The 15,889-nt window shown below is 43.3% G+C and overlaps 2 protein-coding genes across 4 annotated transcripts; one reads left to right on the top strand and one right to left on the bottom strand.

Annotated features, from left to right (window-relative positions):
• Positions 1–725: 725 nt before the first annotated feature.
• Positions 726–3,245, top strand: LOC133899238 (uncharacterized). The gene has a single exon (XM_062340215.1). It carries the CDS (start codon positions 798–800, stop codon positions 3,099–3,101), a length of 2,304 nt encoding a protein of 767 aa, XP_062196199.1. The 5' UTR covers positions 726–797; the 3' UTR covers positions 3,102–3,245.
• A 402-nt stretch (positions 3,246–3,647) lies between these two features.
• On the bottom strand, positions 3,648–15,132 carry LOC133899239 (uncharacterized). Of its 3 annotated transcripts, none has more exons than XM_062340218.1 (18): positions 14,709–15,132; positions 14,176–14,293; positions 13,382–13,563; positions 13,188–13,295; positions 13,022–13,086; positions 12,325–12,430; positions 11,866–11,949; positions 7,378–7,524; positions 6,953–7,081; positions 6,143–6,210; positions 5,666–5,699; positions 5,506–5,590; positions 4,800–4,873; positions 4,614–4,727; positions 4,492–4,527; positions 4,312–4,398; positions 4,095–4,186; positions 3,648–4,001 (listed from the first exon to the last, which is right to left on the bottom strand). In XM_062340218.1, the coding sequence occupies exons 1-18, from the start codon at positions 14,856–14,858 to the stop codon at positions 3,899–3,901; spliced, it is 1,782 nt and encodes a 593-aa protein (XP_062196202.1). In that variant the 5' UTR covers positions 14,859–15,132; the 3' UTR covers positions 3,648–3,898. The 3 variants fall into 3 exon arrangements, with proteins under 3 accessions (XP_062196202.1, XP_062196200.1, XP_062196201.1); XM_062340216.1 differs by having other exon boundaries at positions 13,022–13,081; positions 13,183–13,295; positions 14,709–15,081; XM_062340217.1 differs by having other exon boundaries at positions 4,800–4,867; positions 14,709–15,074.
• Between the last annotated feature and the right edge of the window lie 757 nt (positions 15,133–15,889).

Raw genomic sequence — 15,889 nt, 5'->3', positions numbered from 1 at the left:
TACCCCACTTCAATTACGTACACATTGTCAGGAACTAATTTTCGACAATTCAAGCTGGGGATTTGTGAAGAGTAACTGGAAGGGAAGTATGGCAGCATAGCTCCTGATGATGACAACGATTAGGACGGGGATTCAAGCCCGTCGAAATCTAATGAAAGAACTGAGGACGTAACAATGCAATGCAACTTAGATATGGATGGAGCAGCCCGAGGTAGATGGCGGTAGGAGGCAAGAAGGCGCAGCAGGGATGAAGGCCGAGCGCCCGAGCAGGAGAGAGGCGGGCAGTAGTCGGACGATGAGAAGAGGATCAACATGAAGAGATGGGTTTGAAAGGAAAGCAACGGACGCGCACAACGTAGTAAACACTAAAGGTTCGGGGCAACATGAGTATAGTTTACAAAATTTCAAAATGGACATATATATTTTTAATTTTTTAATTTAAAAAATATATAAATAAAAAATTCTAGCAATGCAGGCGCGTAAAATAGGAGTATAGTTTTTTTATAGATATCTTTGAAGTTTTACAATAAAATTTATATGAGATTGTGGGCCTAAGCCTAAGGCCGAGCCTAGATCCGCTACCACCTGAAACAACGAACTGGATGGTTTTAGGCCGAATGTTGGCCCATCCGTTCTCCCAGGTCAACAGCTCATCATTTTCGTGCGGCCCATCGTTTCCAAACCAAACAGGAAACAACCAATCACCGACCACGCCGCACTGACGATCAGTCCACGACTCGCCTCCGAGTCCACCGTCCCCCACCTCCCCTCCCCCGTACGGCCCCGATCCGCCGCCGATGGCCGGCCGCCACGCGCCCCACCTCCGCCTGGCTGTGCCGCCGCGCCTCTCCGCGCACCCCTCCTTCCGCTTCCCCTCCACGCCCCTCCCCACCCCATCAAAAGCTCGCGGCCTCCCCTCCTCCTCCACTCCCTCGTCCCCGTATGCCGCCGCGCTCCTCCGCCTCCTCGCGCTGCACGCGCTCTTCCTCCTCGCCCCGGCCGCCCGCGCGCTCCCCTCCCTTCCTCACCTCCTCGCGCTACCCCCGCTCCTCGCGCTCCTCTCCGCCGCCGCGCTCCTCCTCTTCCATTTCGCCGCCGCCGCCGCCGCCGCCAAGAACCACCACCAGCCGCACCACCCGTTTCCGGCGCTTCCGGCCCTCCTCCGCCCCGCGGTCATCCTCGCACTTTCCCTCCTCCTCCGGATCGTCGCCCTCTGGCTCCTCCCTTCCCCGGGCCTCCTCGTCCTTGCAGACTCCGCGGGCGCCCTGCTCGCCCGCGCGCTCCGCCGGCCCTCCCACCGCCGCGTCATCTCCGTCGCCGTCGCCGCCTTATCCCTCGTCTGCATCTCCCCTTCCCCCTCCGTGACACTAGCGATTCCCTTTGCCTCCGGCTTCCTCTCTTCTGCCGAGTACTCGGCCACCGCGCGGCATGCCACCCGCAGTCGTCGCGCTCGCGCGGCGGCCTTTGCACTCGCCGCCGCCTTCCTCTCCGTGCCGGCGCTTGTGGGCCTATTCTTTCTTGGTGGCAGCGACACCGTCGATGTGGATGGAGCAGTGCCGATCGCCCGGCTCTGGTGGCTGCTCCTTAACGCTGCCGTCTTTGGCGTGGCCTTGCGGCGACAGCAGGAGCACGACGGCGTTAGTGGCAGGCCAAGCATGGATTTTGCGATGGCGTTCGTATGCACTCTTGTTCTCGAGCTGGTGTACTACCCCAAGATGTCCTTGCCGGGCTTCTTGATCTGCGGGTTCCTCTTGTGGATCGCTAGCAGGGAGCTGGCCCCTGCAGGGTTTGCCAAGCTTGGGAGCGGAGATGTCTCAGAGTCAGTGTACGAGGCAGTCACGGGGCCTGTCAGGCATATCATGAGTGAGCGGAGGTCAAGGAAGATTGCTGCGTTTCTGCTGATTAATACAGCTTACATGTTTGTGGAATTTACCAGTGGGTTCATGAGTGACAGTCTTGGGTTGATCTCTGATGCTTGTCATATGTTGTTCGATTGTGCTGCACTGGCAATTGGTCTCTATGCGTCATACATCGCAAGGTTGCCTGCGAATGGAATGTACAACTATGGAAGGGGCAGGTTTGAGGTGCTGTCAGGGTATGTTAATGCAGTGTTTTTGGTTCTTGTTGGTGCGCTGATCGTATTGGAGTCGATTGAGAGGATTCTTGAGCCCCGGGAAGTATCAACAAGTAGCCTTTTGGCAGTTTCAATAGGTGGACTTGCCGTAAACATTATTGGATTGGTTTTCTTTCATGAGGAGCACCATCATGCTCATGGTGGTAGCTGTTCTCACTCCCATTCCCATTCTCATTCCCACTCACATTCGCATTCGCATTCACATCACCATGGCCATGAAGATCACCAACATCAGGGTTTTAATCATATGAAGGCATGTTGTGAGCATCATGGAGATGTGAATAAGAGCCATCAGCACGATGACCACAGCAATAGTAATAATGGGGAGAGCATTCATAACAACCTCATGGGTAACACCTGCAAAGAGAAAAATAGCCATTGCCACGGCCATGAGCATCATCACCATGACCATTTGGAACATTGCCATCAGAGTGGAGATCACTGCTCAGAAGGTCACTCATCAAAAGCAGAATTAAGTTCATCAGGAACTGGAAACCATAAGAAGTCAGGAAACCAGCATCACATTGACCACAACATGGAAGGAATCTTCTTGCATGTCCTGGCTGACACAATGGGAAGCGTTGGTGTAGTAATATCGACCTTACTGATCAAGTACAAGGGATGGCTTATTGCCGATCCCATATGCTCAGTATTCATTTCTGTGATGATCGTGGCTTCTGTTCTTCCATTGTTAAGGAATTCTGCTGAAATTTTGTTGCAAAGAGTTCCGAGGAGTCATGAAAAAGACTTGGCAGTAGCTTTGGATGATGTTATGAACATTGAGGGTGCCCTTGGAGTCGATAATGTTCATGTATGGAACTTAACAAATACTGATATCGTAGGCACTTTTCATCTGCATGTATCCGCAGAAGCTGACAGATCTTCCATAAGAAATACAGCTTCACAAATATTTCACAAAGCTGGGATTCAGGATCTGACTATCCAGATCGAATGTATTAAAAGATAGCAATGAATATTGATAGTGTGATAGGATTTGGACATAGAGAGAACATTTTTATGGCACTCCACCCAGGAGCCATCCGCTTCAAATGTATCACGAAAGAAATTTGTTTTTCTCTCTATAAAATACAAATATGCATCTTGTCATTTAGGAACTGCATACTCTGTGTTGTAGGCTTGAAGTTGATCAATTTTGAATTCAAATTATGTTTGTTCTAATGATAAACCATAACCTCATCTTAATCTATAGTTGGCTGAATTTTGGTGAATCTTCCAACTGGTACGGGTCCTTCTGTACACCTGGTAATGTATATTGTCAGAAACACGGAATAACACTTGTTGAAACTTATTATATTGTTGCATTGATCATTATTGGTTGGCTAAAAGATCATTCCATAACTCTTGGGTAGCCTTTTATCCACAGGAGTGGTTATCGGACGGTGAAGCAAATCCCATGTAATTGTTTCGAGAAATGGCAGCTTATATATCGTTCAGGTTGCAACCCAAAGAGAGCAGACATTTATTTGCACTTGCATTGTTGAGGTCTCAATCATGAAACACCAAAATCAGCTCGATTTAGCATTGTTTGAACAAGTGAAACAAAGAATACATATTCCAAATCTTGGATATCCAATCTTTTCGACTGTATTAAAAATCAAAATCGATCAAAGATTCTTGAACCAAATTGATCAATGATTCTATCTAAGCTCTTCTACGCTCTACAATGTTTTGCTATAGCAGGAAGCTATATCATGTATCTATACAGGAGTCTTCTTTTTCTGAGGAAAAACATGAGTTAGCCATTTATTCCCCCTGACTATAATCTAAACCAGCTCCGAATCTCCATGCTTCAAGATACCGTTTCCATTTATATTTGTCCCTTGGTGGCAAGGATTCGACCCAAGACCTTCCAAAAGTCGCAAAGTAGCAAGCAGGTCAGAGTGCTTAGACGGCACAAAAGTGTGAATTTGATATTAGAGATAGATGGCATCAATTGTACCTCAAGGCCGGATCGATAAAGGTTGAAAGGAATGTGTAGTAACCAAGCATCAGAAAATGGCCTGACCAATTAAGGATGACTCCAAGTCCAACCTGGAAGAAGCAGAATAAATACTGATAAACTTCCAATTGCAAGGCGAGCCTCATGAGCGGACTGCAAAGGCAGTTCAGCTTGTATGAACTGAAAATTAGAGTGAGTTTTTTCTCCAAAAGACTACCTGCTTAAATATTGAAGGTAAAATCTGTGGCCGAGTGATCATTACTAGGCCCAAAGTTTTTACCAGAGGTCCAAACTGTATTACATCCTGCGGATGCACAGAGATTCATAACTATGGATGACCATTATGGACATAACAATGTTACATTTCTGGGTTTTAGTACAACGTCCATGTAACAACCTGGAGAAATGGCCGAAGTACTGAATCCCCAAGTTTCTGGCGTTCAACAAAATCTCAATTCATAAGCTTAGACAAATAAAAAGGCTGACACAATGGAGTATCCTATAAATAATTCAAGTTACCTGCATTGACTGAAAATTAGCAAAGAGAAGCTCATTGATAAAAGTTGGTGAAACATTGATCTGTGGCCTTACTGACATTGCTTGTTGGAACAACCATGATGCACTTAAATTTGGCTGCAATACCAAAAAAAATCTGAATAAGGTTCTGTTTCAAATAACACATAAGGGGCTATGCAGTACACTAACCATGTAAGGGTTCAACAGCCGCAAACTATGAGCATCAAGAAAATCTCCTTCAACTGCTTCATATATACCTTTAGCTCCAAAAGAACAAATAGAAGAAAAGTATGTGAATAGAATGGAAAAGATACCAGCAAAAATAAATACATGCAAGATTCATCGATAATAAAGTAACACTACACCTTATCTTCCATGGATATTTAAGCTTTATATATCATAATCTGGATTTAGAAGTTAAAACTGAGAGCACCAACTATTGATGAGACCCCAATTAGTCACCTCTACACCACAACAGCAGGTACTACTTTCTAGAAGTAAATCTGGTGCCAGCATGGAAATGCTTTAACCTATAATCGTATTGTAAAATAGGGCTCGCCTCAGATTCTCAGTAGCATGAAGTTTCTTTGTTTTTTGTTTTTTTTGGGGTGAGGGCTCTCAATAGCATGAAGTTAATGTCAATACTGGGAGTTGTCTGTCATAACATTTGCACTAGGAGCTGGCATTATTTTTGAGTTATCTGTAATTTTATGACAATCTAGCAAATAAAAAAAAAGTAAAATTAACATCCATATATTTGTCCATGACAAGTAGCACAACTAACGGTTCTGACTTTTGAGTGAATGTGACTTCTTCTCACTTATACTGCAAACATATTTCCATTTGATGATCAAGTAGTACAGTATTATAGCCAAGGAAAATTCAACAGACAAACCATTTGACAGACGACCAAGATGTCTCGTCAAGCTTCCAAAACCTCCAAATGAAACAGGTGATTGTATTCCACTAGCATCCCCAACCTGAAGTGCAAGGGCACCAGTAATTAGGAAGGAAATTGCAGGACCAATAGAGCTTCAATCAGAGAAATCACATGCCTGTAAGATACGATCAAATGCAGCAGGCAAGGGGCTGAAACGGCAGAATTGATTGTGTCAGATTTAGCACACATTTATTTTTCAAAAAGATGTACGAATAACAGTATAACCAGAACAGAAACACATGTAAACTACGCAGACGCAATCCAGGTAACATCAGCAAACTACTAAATATTTGGGTTCACCACTCATATGTTCATGCTGGAAATTTATTAACAAAATGAACTGCTCTCAACTCTCAAGTCTCAAATGAGTGTCTGTAACGGGTGTCTACAGCAGTATAGTTTGTGCAACTAAACATTCCACCATGGATAGTCTTTGCTTTCTGAATATAAATGTCTTTGTTACCCAGAGAATAAGTAAGATGTGCAACAATATTCCATGATACGGTAGTGCAGAAGTTCGCTTATTTATATTGGATTGGCATGATATTTTCTTGTCATCCAAATGACACAAGGGGAAGGATGTAGGCCATACCTATCCCGATAAGTTGGGAAAATTCCAAATATAACTCTCCTTATATCCAGATTTTCAAGAATTACATCCTACCAAGAACACAATACATAAAAAATTAAAACATGATTACATTAGTATGTAATCAAATAAAGAGAGTATAATGTATATCAAATGCATGCTGATAAACTTGTAGTTCACATATGGGACTTTAATTGATTAATTCAATGGTGTTTAGCTTATAGATGCTATTCTTACAGCCTATGCAACTGAGTGGTTGACAAAGTGAAATACAGCTATGAAATAGATATATTTCCATGGACACATTAGTTGATTTTGTCGTAAATCAAGGCCCACAAGGCCCATTATTTTGGAAAATTAGCAGAACATGAGCCGAGATAAATTCTTAACAATACCATATTGAACTTGTAAGAGGAAAGTACAGTTGGAACAATCTATATAAGAAAATCATGACCCCCGCCCCCCTCATATGTTGTACCTTCTTTCCATCTACTAATAAAACTGCGAGCTCGAGGATATATCTCTCTTTGTTTATCTCTGTGAGCATGCATGTTTGATCTTTTTGGCAATGCCACTAACTAATAATGCAACATATTCTTCATTATGTACACTTATAATTTTTTATGTCATGACATAAATAATGTAAATGTGTTGCATTCCTTTACAATCATTCCAGAACAAAGTAGTGTTAGAAAATTGACCTTTCTCAATTTACTAATGAATACACCCTAAGGACAAGCAAATCATAGCAATGATATTCCTTTATGCATAGCTACCAAAATAAAATTTTAGTCAATGATACATAATGTTCACCTGGTAAGCAGGCATAAGATTCCAGAACACCTCCAAAAGTTCTTCTAGCTTTGGGCCCCCAAATTTAGGGTCAACGTAAGTGAACATGTATGTAGTACGATCAGTGGGACCAGAACCAGCAGGAAAGGCCTAAAAGAAATATTCAGATTAAACAAGTAAAAGAATGTTAACATAACAGGAAAGTATATCTTATGCGACTTGATTTTTAGGAGTTCATGTGACAAGCTAATATTGTAATAGCAGATGGTGATTGAGAATAACATTAAGAATAGATGCTAGTGTGCTAGCAGCGATTTTGGTATTTAAAGGAATCATATCATACACAACCATGTTGCACGTTGTGTAGAAAATGCTGTTACAATTTAGATATCTAAGTTCATCTCTAAAACTTTTCGTTAAATATGCTGATTCAAAAAAGCAATTACCTCCCAAAAGAGTTGTACACCTGAATTTCCAGCTCTCTTTACTGATGAGCTACTGAAAATAATATCACCTGTAGTATTTCTGTCAAATCCACGAGCACAAGCACCAACAACAAGGCATACTCCATCAGGTTTTCTACCCGACCGGATCTTGCAAAAGGACAGAAGACTTGTAAGTTGTAACTAATTTGTGGAGTGGAATTAGGAAATGGATACAATATGAATATGTGTACAAATAAAACCAAATCAAATACAAGCGTGGTCTTGAATCACCCCATAATTAGATATATGATTACATTTCCAGATTTTCTTACGAAAGTTTGTAACACTGAAAAAAATTCTCTAAGTTACCCTTGTGCACCCAAGCTTATCCTTTAGTCAAGTTGCAAAAAAAGTTTCATTTACATGCTCGGAATTCTCATCTTGATGTATATAATTGTAATCAATAAAAGCATTGTGTGTGAACTACTTGTGAAATCGTAAGCATGGAACTTGGTTTGCACAGGCAGGCCGCCCAGATTGATTTGTAACCAATCATTGGATACTTATGACGTCAGCATACTGTTCAACCTCAATTACTGTTCAGTGTGCATCCTTGAAAGCATAGAATATGGCAAAAGAATGAAATAGGGTGAAATTGGTGGCTACTGAAAATAATATCACCATACAACTCTTTCGGTTCAGTTTCAGGAACCAGACGGCCGAAATTGGTGGCTCACCGGGGTGTATGGTCCTCAATTGGACACGGACAAGATCCTCTTTCTGGCAGAGCTTCGCACAATCCTACTCAATGTGTTGGTCCTTGGCTATTGTCGGGGATTTCAATCTTATCTATAGATCAGAGGATAAAAACAACAATAATGTTGATCGGGCCATGATGGGTCGGTTCAGGAGGTTGATCAATGAACTGGAGCTCAAGGAGATTTCGTTGGTGGGCCGTAAATTCACTTGGTCTAATGAGAGATCTTCCCCTACGCTAGTGAGACTGTACCGGGTATTCTGCACTTCGGACTGGGAGGAGATTTTTCCGGACTACATTTTGCAAAGCATGGCATCGAATATCTCTGATCATTGCCCTCTTCATCTTGGGCTGTGTGATGCTCCTAAAGGTAAACGTAGATTCCATTTTGAGAGCTTCTGGACTCGGTTTGATGGGTTCCTTGAGACAGTACAGCAGACTTGGTTGGAGCCAGTGGCCCATCATTGCCCTATCAAAATCTTGGCCATCAAGCTCAGACGGTTGAGTTAAAAGTTGCAAAGTCGGGGCCAGCGAAGAATTGGGAACATTAAACAACAGCTCCTGATGGGTAAGGAAATCATTCATTGCTTGGAGATCGCTCAAGATTCCCGGCCACTCTCTGATGATGAGGTATGGCTGCGAAGAAGTCACTCTCTGATGATGAGGTATGGCTGCGAAGAAGTCTCAAGCAACGATGTCTTGGGTTGGCTTCACTTGAGCGCACAATTGCAAGGCTGCGTTCTAGGATCGATTGGTTAAAAGAGGGTGATGCGAACTCCTCTTTCTTTCACCTTCATGCCCGTCACAGCAAGCAAAAAAAAAATCATTGGTAAATTTCAGGTGGATGACAGGTTGGTTACAAACCATGAAGACAAGCAGCAGGCGGTATTTGAATTCTATGATCATCTGATTGGCTCTTCTGAAGAACGTGTGCGCACCCTTAATCTTCAGGAACTGCTACTGCCGTCTCATGATCTCCTCGCTGTTGACGCACCTTTTACGGAGGAAGAAGTGTGGGAGACGGTGAGACATCTGCCGGCTGACAAAGCCCCCGGACTGGATGGCTGCACAGGGAGATTTTACAAGAGCTGCTGGCCTATGATTAAGGATCGACTTGCAACGCTGTTAGCTGTCCATAGAGGAGATTTCAGAAAATTTGATATGCTCGACTCGGCCTTTATTACCTTGCTGCCCAAGAAGGCTGATGCGGTGCAGGTGCGGGATTTTCACCCCCATTAGCCTTATCCATAGTTTTGCCAAGTTGGTTGCAAAGCTATTGGCTAATCGGCTGGCTGCAAGACTTTCTTTAGTCTCTCATAATTAAAGCGCTTTTGTCAGGGGGAGAAGTATTCAAGATAATTTCCTTTTGGTGCAACAAAAAGTGTGTCACCTGCACCAACAAAAAGTGCCTCGGCTGTTGCTCAAACTGGATATCTCAAAGGCTTTCGATTCGGTTGCATGGCCCTTCCTATTGGAAATTCTCTCTCATATGGGATTCGGGCCAAAATGGAGGAATATGATTTGTGGGCTACTTGCTTCATCGTCCACTCGTGTGTTGATTAATGGTGATCCTGGTGCCCCCATCAAACATCAATGAGGGCTTCGGCAAGGTGATCTTCTCTCTCCGATGCTCTTTATTTTGGTGATGGACAGCTTAAATGCCTTGATCGGTCGGGCTTCTGATGGGTCTCTTGCATCCTCTCTCTCGATGGCGGTTGAACCATAGAGTTTCTCTTTATGCGGATGATGTTGCATTATTCATTCAGCCTCTTAAATCAGATATGCACATGATTGAGTCTATTTTGGAGCTTTTTGGGGATGCGGCGGGATTGAGGACCAACATCGCAAAGAGTTCGGTCTCTCCTATCCAATGTCAGCAAGTTGATATTAACATGGTGCTTGCTGCTCTGCCTTGTGCTGTGAAGGATTTGCTCTGTACTTATTTAGGTCTGCCCCTATCGATTAAAAAGTTCACTAAATCTCAGCTGCAACCCTTGATTGATAAGGTAGCGGACAGATTGCCAGGGTGGAAAGCCAGTCTCTTACATCCTGCAGGAAGGACGGTCTTAGTTAAAGCTATGTTGATAGCCATCCCATTATACCATCTTATGGCTCTCAATGTTCCAAAATGGGTAATCAAAGCCATTGACAAGATTCGAAGGGCATTCCTTTGGAAAGGAAGGGCTGACATCAAGGACGGTCATTGTGCGGTTGCTTGGGCAAAGGTTTGCCATCCTATTGATTGCAGTGGCCTTGGTTTTCATGATCTCAAACTGTTGGGATGGGCTCTTCGCATGAGATGGTTGTGGCTTAAGAAAACGGATCCATCTAGGCCTTGGGTATGTTTTGATCTGCAAGTACATCAAAATTCTAGGGCTATGTTCTCTGTTTCTATCGTCTCGGTGGTTGGAGATGGTAGGAACACCCTATTCTGGTTTGACCGTTGGCTTCATGGACATTCACTGTCGGAATTGGCGCCTAATCTTGTGAAGTTGGTCAGCAAATGCCTCTCATCTCGGTGTAATGTGGCTGAGGCTCTCTGTGACAGACGGTGGGTGAGGGATATCAAGGGCTCGTTCAATGTTCTGGCAATCTCTGTATATCTCAGACTGTGGGATGTTTTGGAAGGAGTGTCTCTCCAACTGGACATACATGACTCGCATACTTGGACCCCAACAGCCTCAGGTTTCTATTCGGCTTCTTCGGCATACAGAAGATTTTTCATGGGGTGCACAAGTTTTGAGCCCTGGAAGTGAATTTGGAAGTCTTGGACCCCTAACCATTACAGATTCTTTTTATGGCTGGTGGTTCTCAACCGTTGTTTGACAGCGGATAGATTGGCTCGGCGCAGTCTCCCACATCCGCAACAGTGTCCTCTTTGCGATCAATCTGAGGAGAGGATGCATCATCTTCTTCTGGATTGTGTTTTCTCTCGGCAAACGTGGTACTCCATTTTGAGCAGATTGGGTTTAGTGCACTTGGCTCCCTAGTCGCAGGGGGTCTCCTTTGTGGATTGGTGGGGAGATGCTTGCTCTCGGGTGGTGGCAGCAGGTCATGGGGGTTTCAATTCCTTGGTTATGTTAGTGACTTGGTTGCTCTGGAAGCATAGGAACGCATGTGTCTTCGATGGCCTCTCCCCAAGCCTCTCTAGGATAGAGCGTGATATATGGGATGAGGCCTCAGCGTGGTGTGCTGCTGGAGCAAAAGGGTTGGCCATCCTACTATCATAAGCTATTGGCTGGTTGTTTTTGAGTTTTTTGATCCCCACAGCCTCTTTGTGTTTTTGTGTTTTTATTTCTGTTGGTCTTTGGCTATGGGGTACACCATGTACTTCTTTTATTCCTTCTTAATTCAATGACGGGTAGCTCTCTTGCCATTTCGAGAAAAAAAAGAAATAGGGTGAAATAAACACTTCATAGGTATAAGTGCATGCTAACTTGTATAAGTGCAGTAATACATTGTTCAAAACTCCCATAAATTTGTACTAAGTGGCAAACTTAATGCACTGAAGCTCCTGTGGTGGGTACTGTGTCTGTAGCACCGCTTAAACCAGTATTGGGAGCTGCACTTGCCAGTTGCCACTAGCAACATACTCCTAAATCACCAGGACAACTCACTGCCTCATTGGTAGTAACAAGATGTCAACAATTAACACCCGACATTATCAGGCTAGTGGTATATGAAGAACTAGCTTGGCTTCTAATATGTCTAAATTATGGTGTGGATTCGAATACATAAACATAGAGGAGTACCTGCCGCACGATTGGGGAAAAATTACCCATAGCATCAACAACAAGTCGACAAGACAAGGAATCACCATCACTCAGTTTTACTACCTGTGGAACAACAGTGGAATATTAATTCCTCCTTGCTTGGAAATATGAACTATTAAATGCCAAACTAGCACCACAATATTTTTTCTAATTCGTCTATAGTAAGGGAACTTAAAAAATATTGGTGTAAAAGAATACAAACAATAACTGGTGATTTTCCAAAAGAAAATGTGTTCATTTTATTAGTCAAGTCAAGTGATTTTTATTCCTAGAACCAGGTAAATATAATGCTGACCAATCTGTTATAGATAAATTCCTATGCGCAAAAAATCTGCAAAATGTTGCTAAATGTCGTAGCTTCCTCTGAGTGCTTATAAATTTAACAATCTCCATTGAACAATTTTACTATGGCAAGGAGACAAAACATAATTTGCATACTGCAAGATCATCATGAACAGAAATGCTTGATAGACTTTTCCCCTCAAATATTGCTCCTCCTGAAGAAATGAAGCGCTCTTTCATGATCTCAACAAGTTTAGCAGGCCTGGACAGGTAAAATAGATTGATACAAAAGCGAACATTATTGATTTGTTTATGTTAAGAACTTTGTCTTACTGCAAGAAGTACATTACAGTGTACATATCCAACATAGGGAACTGGACTATAGGTTGGAACACTAACAGTCTTATCATCATTCACCATACCATTTACAGGAGTTCTCTTTCACTGATGATTCATTATCCAAAAGGTGACTTTTAATCACGAAATAAATGGTATTCCTAATTCCTCCATGAAGATTTTGTACATATTAATTGACTTAACAGATAATTCAAAAGACGAGGATTTGACCATACAAAAATAGGTGAAGCCCTGTACAGTAATACTAGATACAGATTAGTTTTCCTTTGTTATTCACTGCCAATTTAGATACTATGTACCTTGTCTTGTTGTCCAATGCACTGTACCTCACAAGTTACAAAGTAAATGTCTGTTCCATCATATTTCTAACCTATTATCTTGCATATTTAATAAACTTGAAAATCATAAATGGCCACGTGCGCTTTTCATATCTTACAGCTATGAGAATACAAATTAATTAAAGCTGATCTGCATATGGTATCAGCAGATAACTTACGAAATTCCAAGATTAAGAATGTTCTCCAGCCAAATTTCACCTTTATTCTCAAATCCACATCTGTTCTGCAAATTGAAAAATGATGTGAATTTGTTTGACTGGAAGACATGTTTAAAGAGCAAAATGTTCTTTAATCGACATCAATTTGTTATCTAAAAGACCTTACAGGATTGAAGTCACTTGAAATTATCCTTTCAACCTCTGCTTCTGAAAGGATGCCAGTCTCCACAATTTCCATAAGTTCCTTTCTTGAAATATTCCACTCTTGTTCCCTCTGTTTAGCAGATATAGGTATACATTTCATGATTCAGTAACATGTTCTTGGCATAATTCAAGAATAGCCATATAGGGTTGCATTACCCCTTTGATTATGTTTCTTTCGATAATTCCAACCCGAAGGCCTTTAGAACTGAGAGCAGTAGCCACAAATATACCTAATGTCCCACCACACACTAGTACATCAAAGATCTCTAAGCCAGCACCAAGATCATAATCAACCAATGGCCCTTGAACCCGAGTAACAACTTCAGGGACTTTGGAAACTGCATGCATGCATTTCCATCACAATGAAAACAATCAAAGATATATCCAGGCGTGAGTTACAATTGTTTAACTTATCCATCAAATAAAGTTGAAATTCCTAATCGTTATTAAACTGGAAACTTATACAGCTTCAGAAGCTAAGTGTTGAAGACCAGCATTTGGCAATGATGTCAAGTGGTTCTCCAAACAAACAAAATACATCTAGCACATTCAAATCTCATGCTTTTTTGAACAAGAATTTTCTAGGCATACGTAGGAAGTAGTGGTGTTTTGTGAAGCATGTTGAAGTTTCCTAATTTTCATGCATTAAGAAAGCTCTTCACATGATGCGCCAAATTGGACCTTTGTGGCATTGCGTCTGTTGAAAATGGAGTAAAAGAGATAGAGATACAATGACATCTTTGAATTTTGTGCCCTCTTACTTTCTAAACATCTTATCGTACAATTTCATTCTTCAAAAACCTATCTTTTGTTTCAGATCAGGGACCTAGCTACTAGTATCATAACATAACTAGACCAAGTGTGGTCAAAATGGCGTACTCTTACCATCTCAGTAACAATGAACTCAGATGAACTGTTACATATAATGTTTTGACGGTCTGGGGGCATACCTCCTTGTGCTTCACAAATGCTAGACCATATTTGATCCAATCTTTTCAGTGCACTATACGAGTAAGCCCCTCCAGCGCCCCCAACTTCTTCACCACTTGAGATTTTCTCCATTATCATCTACATGGTTTAGCGATGTTAATCCATCATAACGTAAAATCAAAGGAGGAACAGAAGGAAAACTAGAGCAGGATCAAAGCGATAATAATTCGCAAGCTACTGTAGGTACAATGCCCTGGCAACAGCTAAATGCAGGACACTCACATAAGACTGAGTTAAATCATACGGAGCCATATGTGCGAAAAACTACACAATTATGTTAACCATAGATTGGCATCCTTGGAGTCAAGGGGCGTTCTTTGTTACTTATTTAATGAGTCACTTCATCATATTAACCGTAAGACTGCTCCCATTGGAGTGATTAATCTGCCCCTAACAAGTGCAATAGCCGTAGCCCGTAGCCACAATTCCAGAGGGTGAGTTCTAATTAAATCCCCGCATTTCTCGCCCCGGCTCGGGACGCTCGACGGCTCACCTGGGTCCTGGAGGGCGCCGGCGCTGCCTCCCCAGCCGCTGCGCTGGCGCGCACGCGCCTGCCGCTAGCACGCCGCGCCCCGAGGCGGCCGCCGCGAACACATGGTGGAGCAGCGGCGGCGGAGACCACGGGGAGAACCGGGGGCGGCATGGCGGGAAAGGGGTGGGCGGCGAGCGCGGGCGCGGGGCGAGGATTTTGTGGGTTTTCGTTTCTCTTTTCTTGGAGTTGGGAGTGGGAAACTGGTGGTGGTGAGGAGCGAGGAGGGATGATGGCTCGCTGGTGGCGCGCGCGCCAGCCACTTGCGCCCTCTCGTCGCGCCGATTCGGCGAGGAACGGTTGGGCTTCCCTCCCGGCGACGTGGTCCTCCTTGGCGCCAAACAACAGGGAGGGCGTAGCGACGACCACCTGGAAATCGGCCCGCGTGTCTCTCTCTCTCTCTCTCGCTCACTCTCATGTGGCGTTTGGCAACTGCAAAAAGAGGAGTGCGATAGAAAAAGAGAAATAATGAAGGGTTAGAATAGAAACTGATAGAGAGATGAATAACTAAGATTGAATTTCATTGATCACGTTCTTTCTCTTTCCTATTCCAACCTACATCCAAATGGCACCTCAAGACTTAAATGTAGAGTACATATGCGTGCAAGTTGAGTGCGATAACAAATGCTGGTTATGGTTATGTAGTTGAATACATCCAATTTCTCGGGAAGGTGCCATAGGAAAGGTCGACCTCTAGCCTTACATGGATTCCTCCCTCCACAGGATGGCTTTCTGAAAATCAACATAGACGGCTCCTTCTTACCAGAGCATCTATTGGGTGGATGGGGTTTCATTATCGGAGACCATGGTGGTCATTGCTGTGGCGCTGTTGCTGCTCGCATTGTGTATGCACAAGACGCCCTATATGCAGAAGCAAAAGCTTGCCTACAGGCCATCCAATTTGCATCAAACGCTGGCATGGGTCGGATCGTCATGGAAACTGATGCACAGAGTCTGAAAACCGCCCTCGAGAGCGACGTCTTTGATTTAGCTATGTCAGCCTTGTCAGGTGTTCTGTTTAGGGATGCAAAATTCCTGCTCTTCGCAAATTTCATTGAGTTCAAACTTTCCAAGTCATGCATAGGCCTAGAAGCTATAATAAAGTAGCCCATGAACTTGCTCGTCTAGGCTCGATGATGGATCCG

The sequence above is a fragment of the Phragmites australis genome, chromosome 18 (assembly GCF_958298935.1).
Source record: "Phragmites australis chromosome 18, lpPhrAust1.1, whole genome shotgun sequence".
NCBI classification, from domain to species: domain Eukaryota; kingdom Viridiplantae; phylum Streptophyta; class Magnoliopsida; order Poales; family Poaceae; genus Phragmites; species Phragmites australis.
This window is presented reverse-complemented; position numbering and strand designations above follow the sequence as displayed.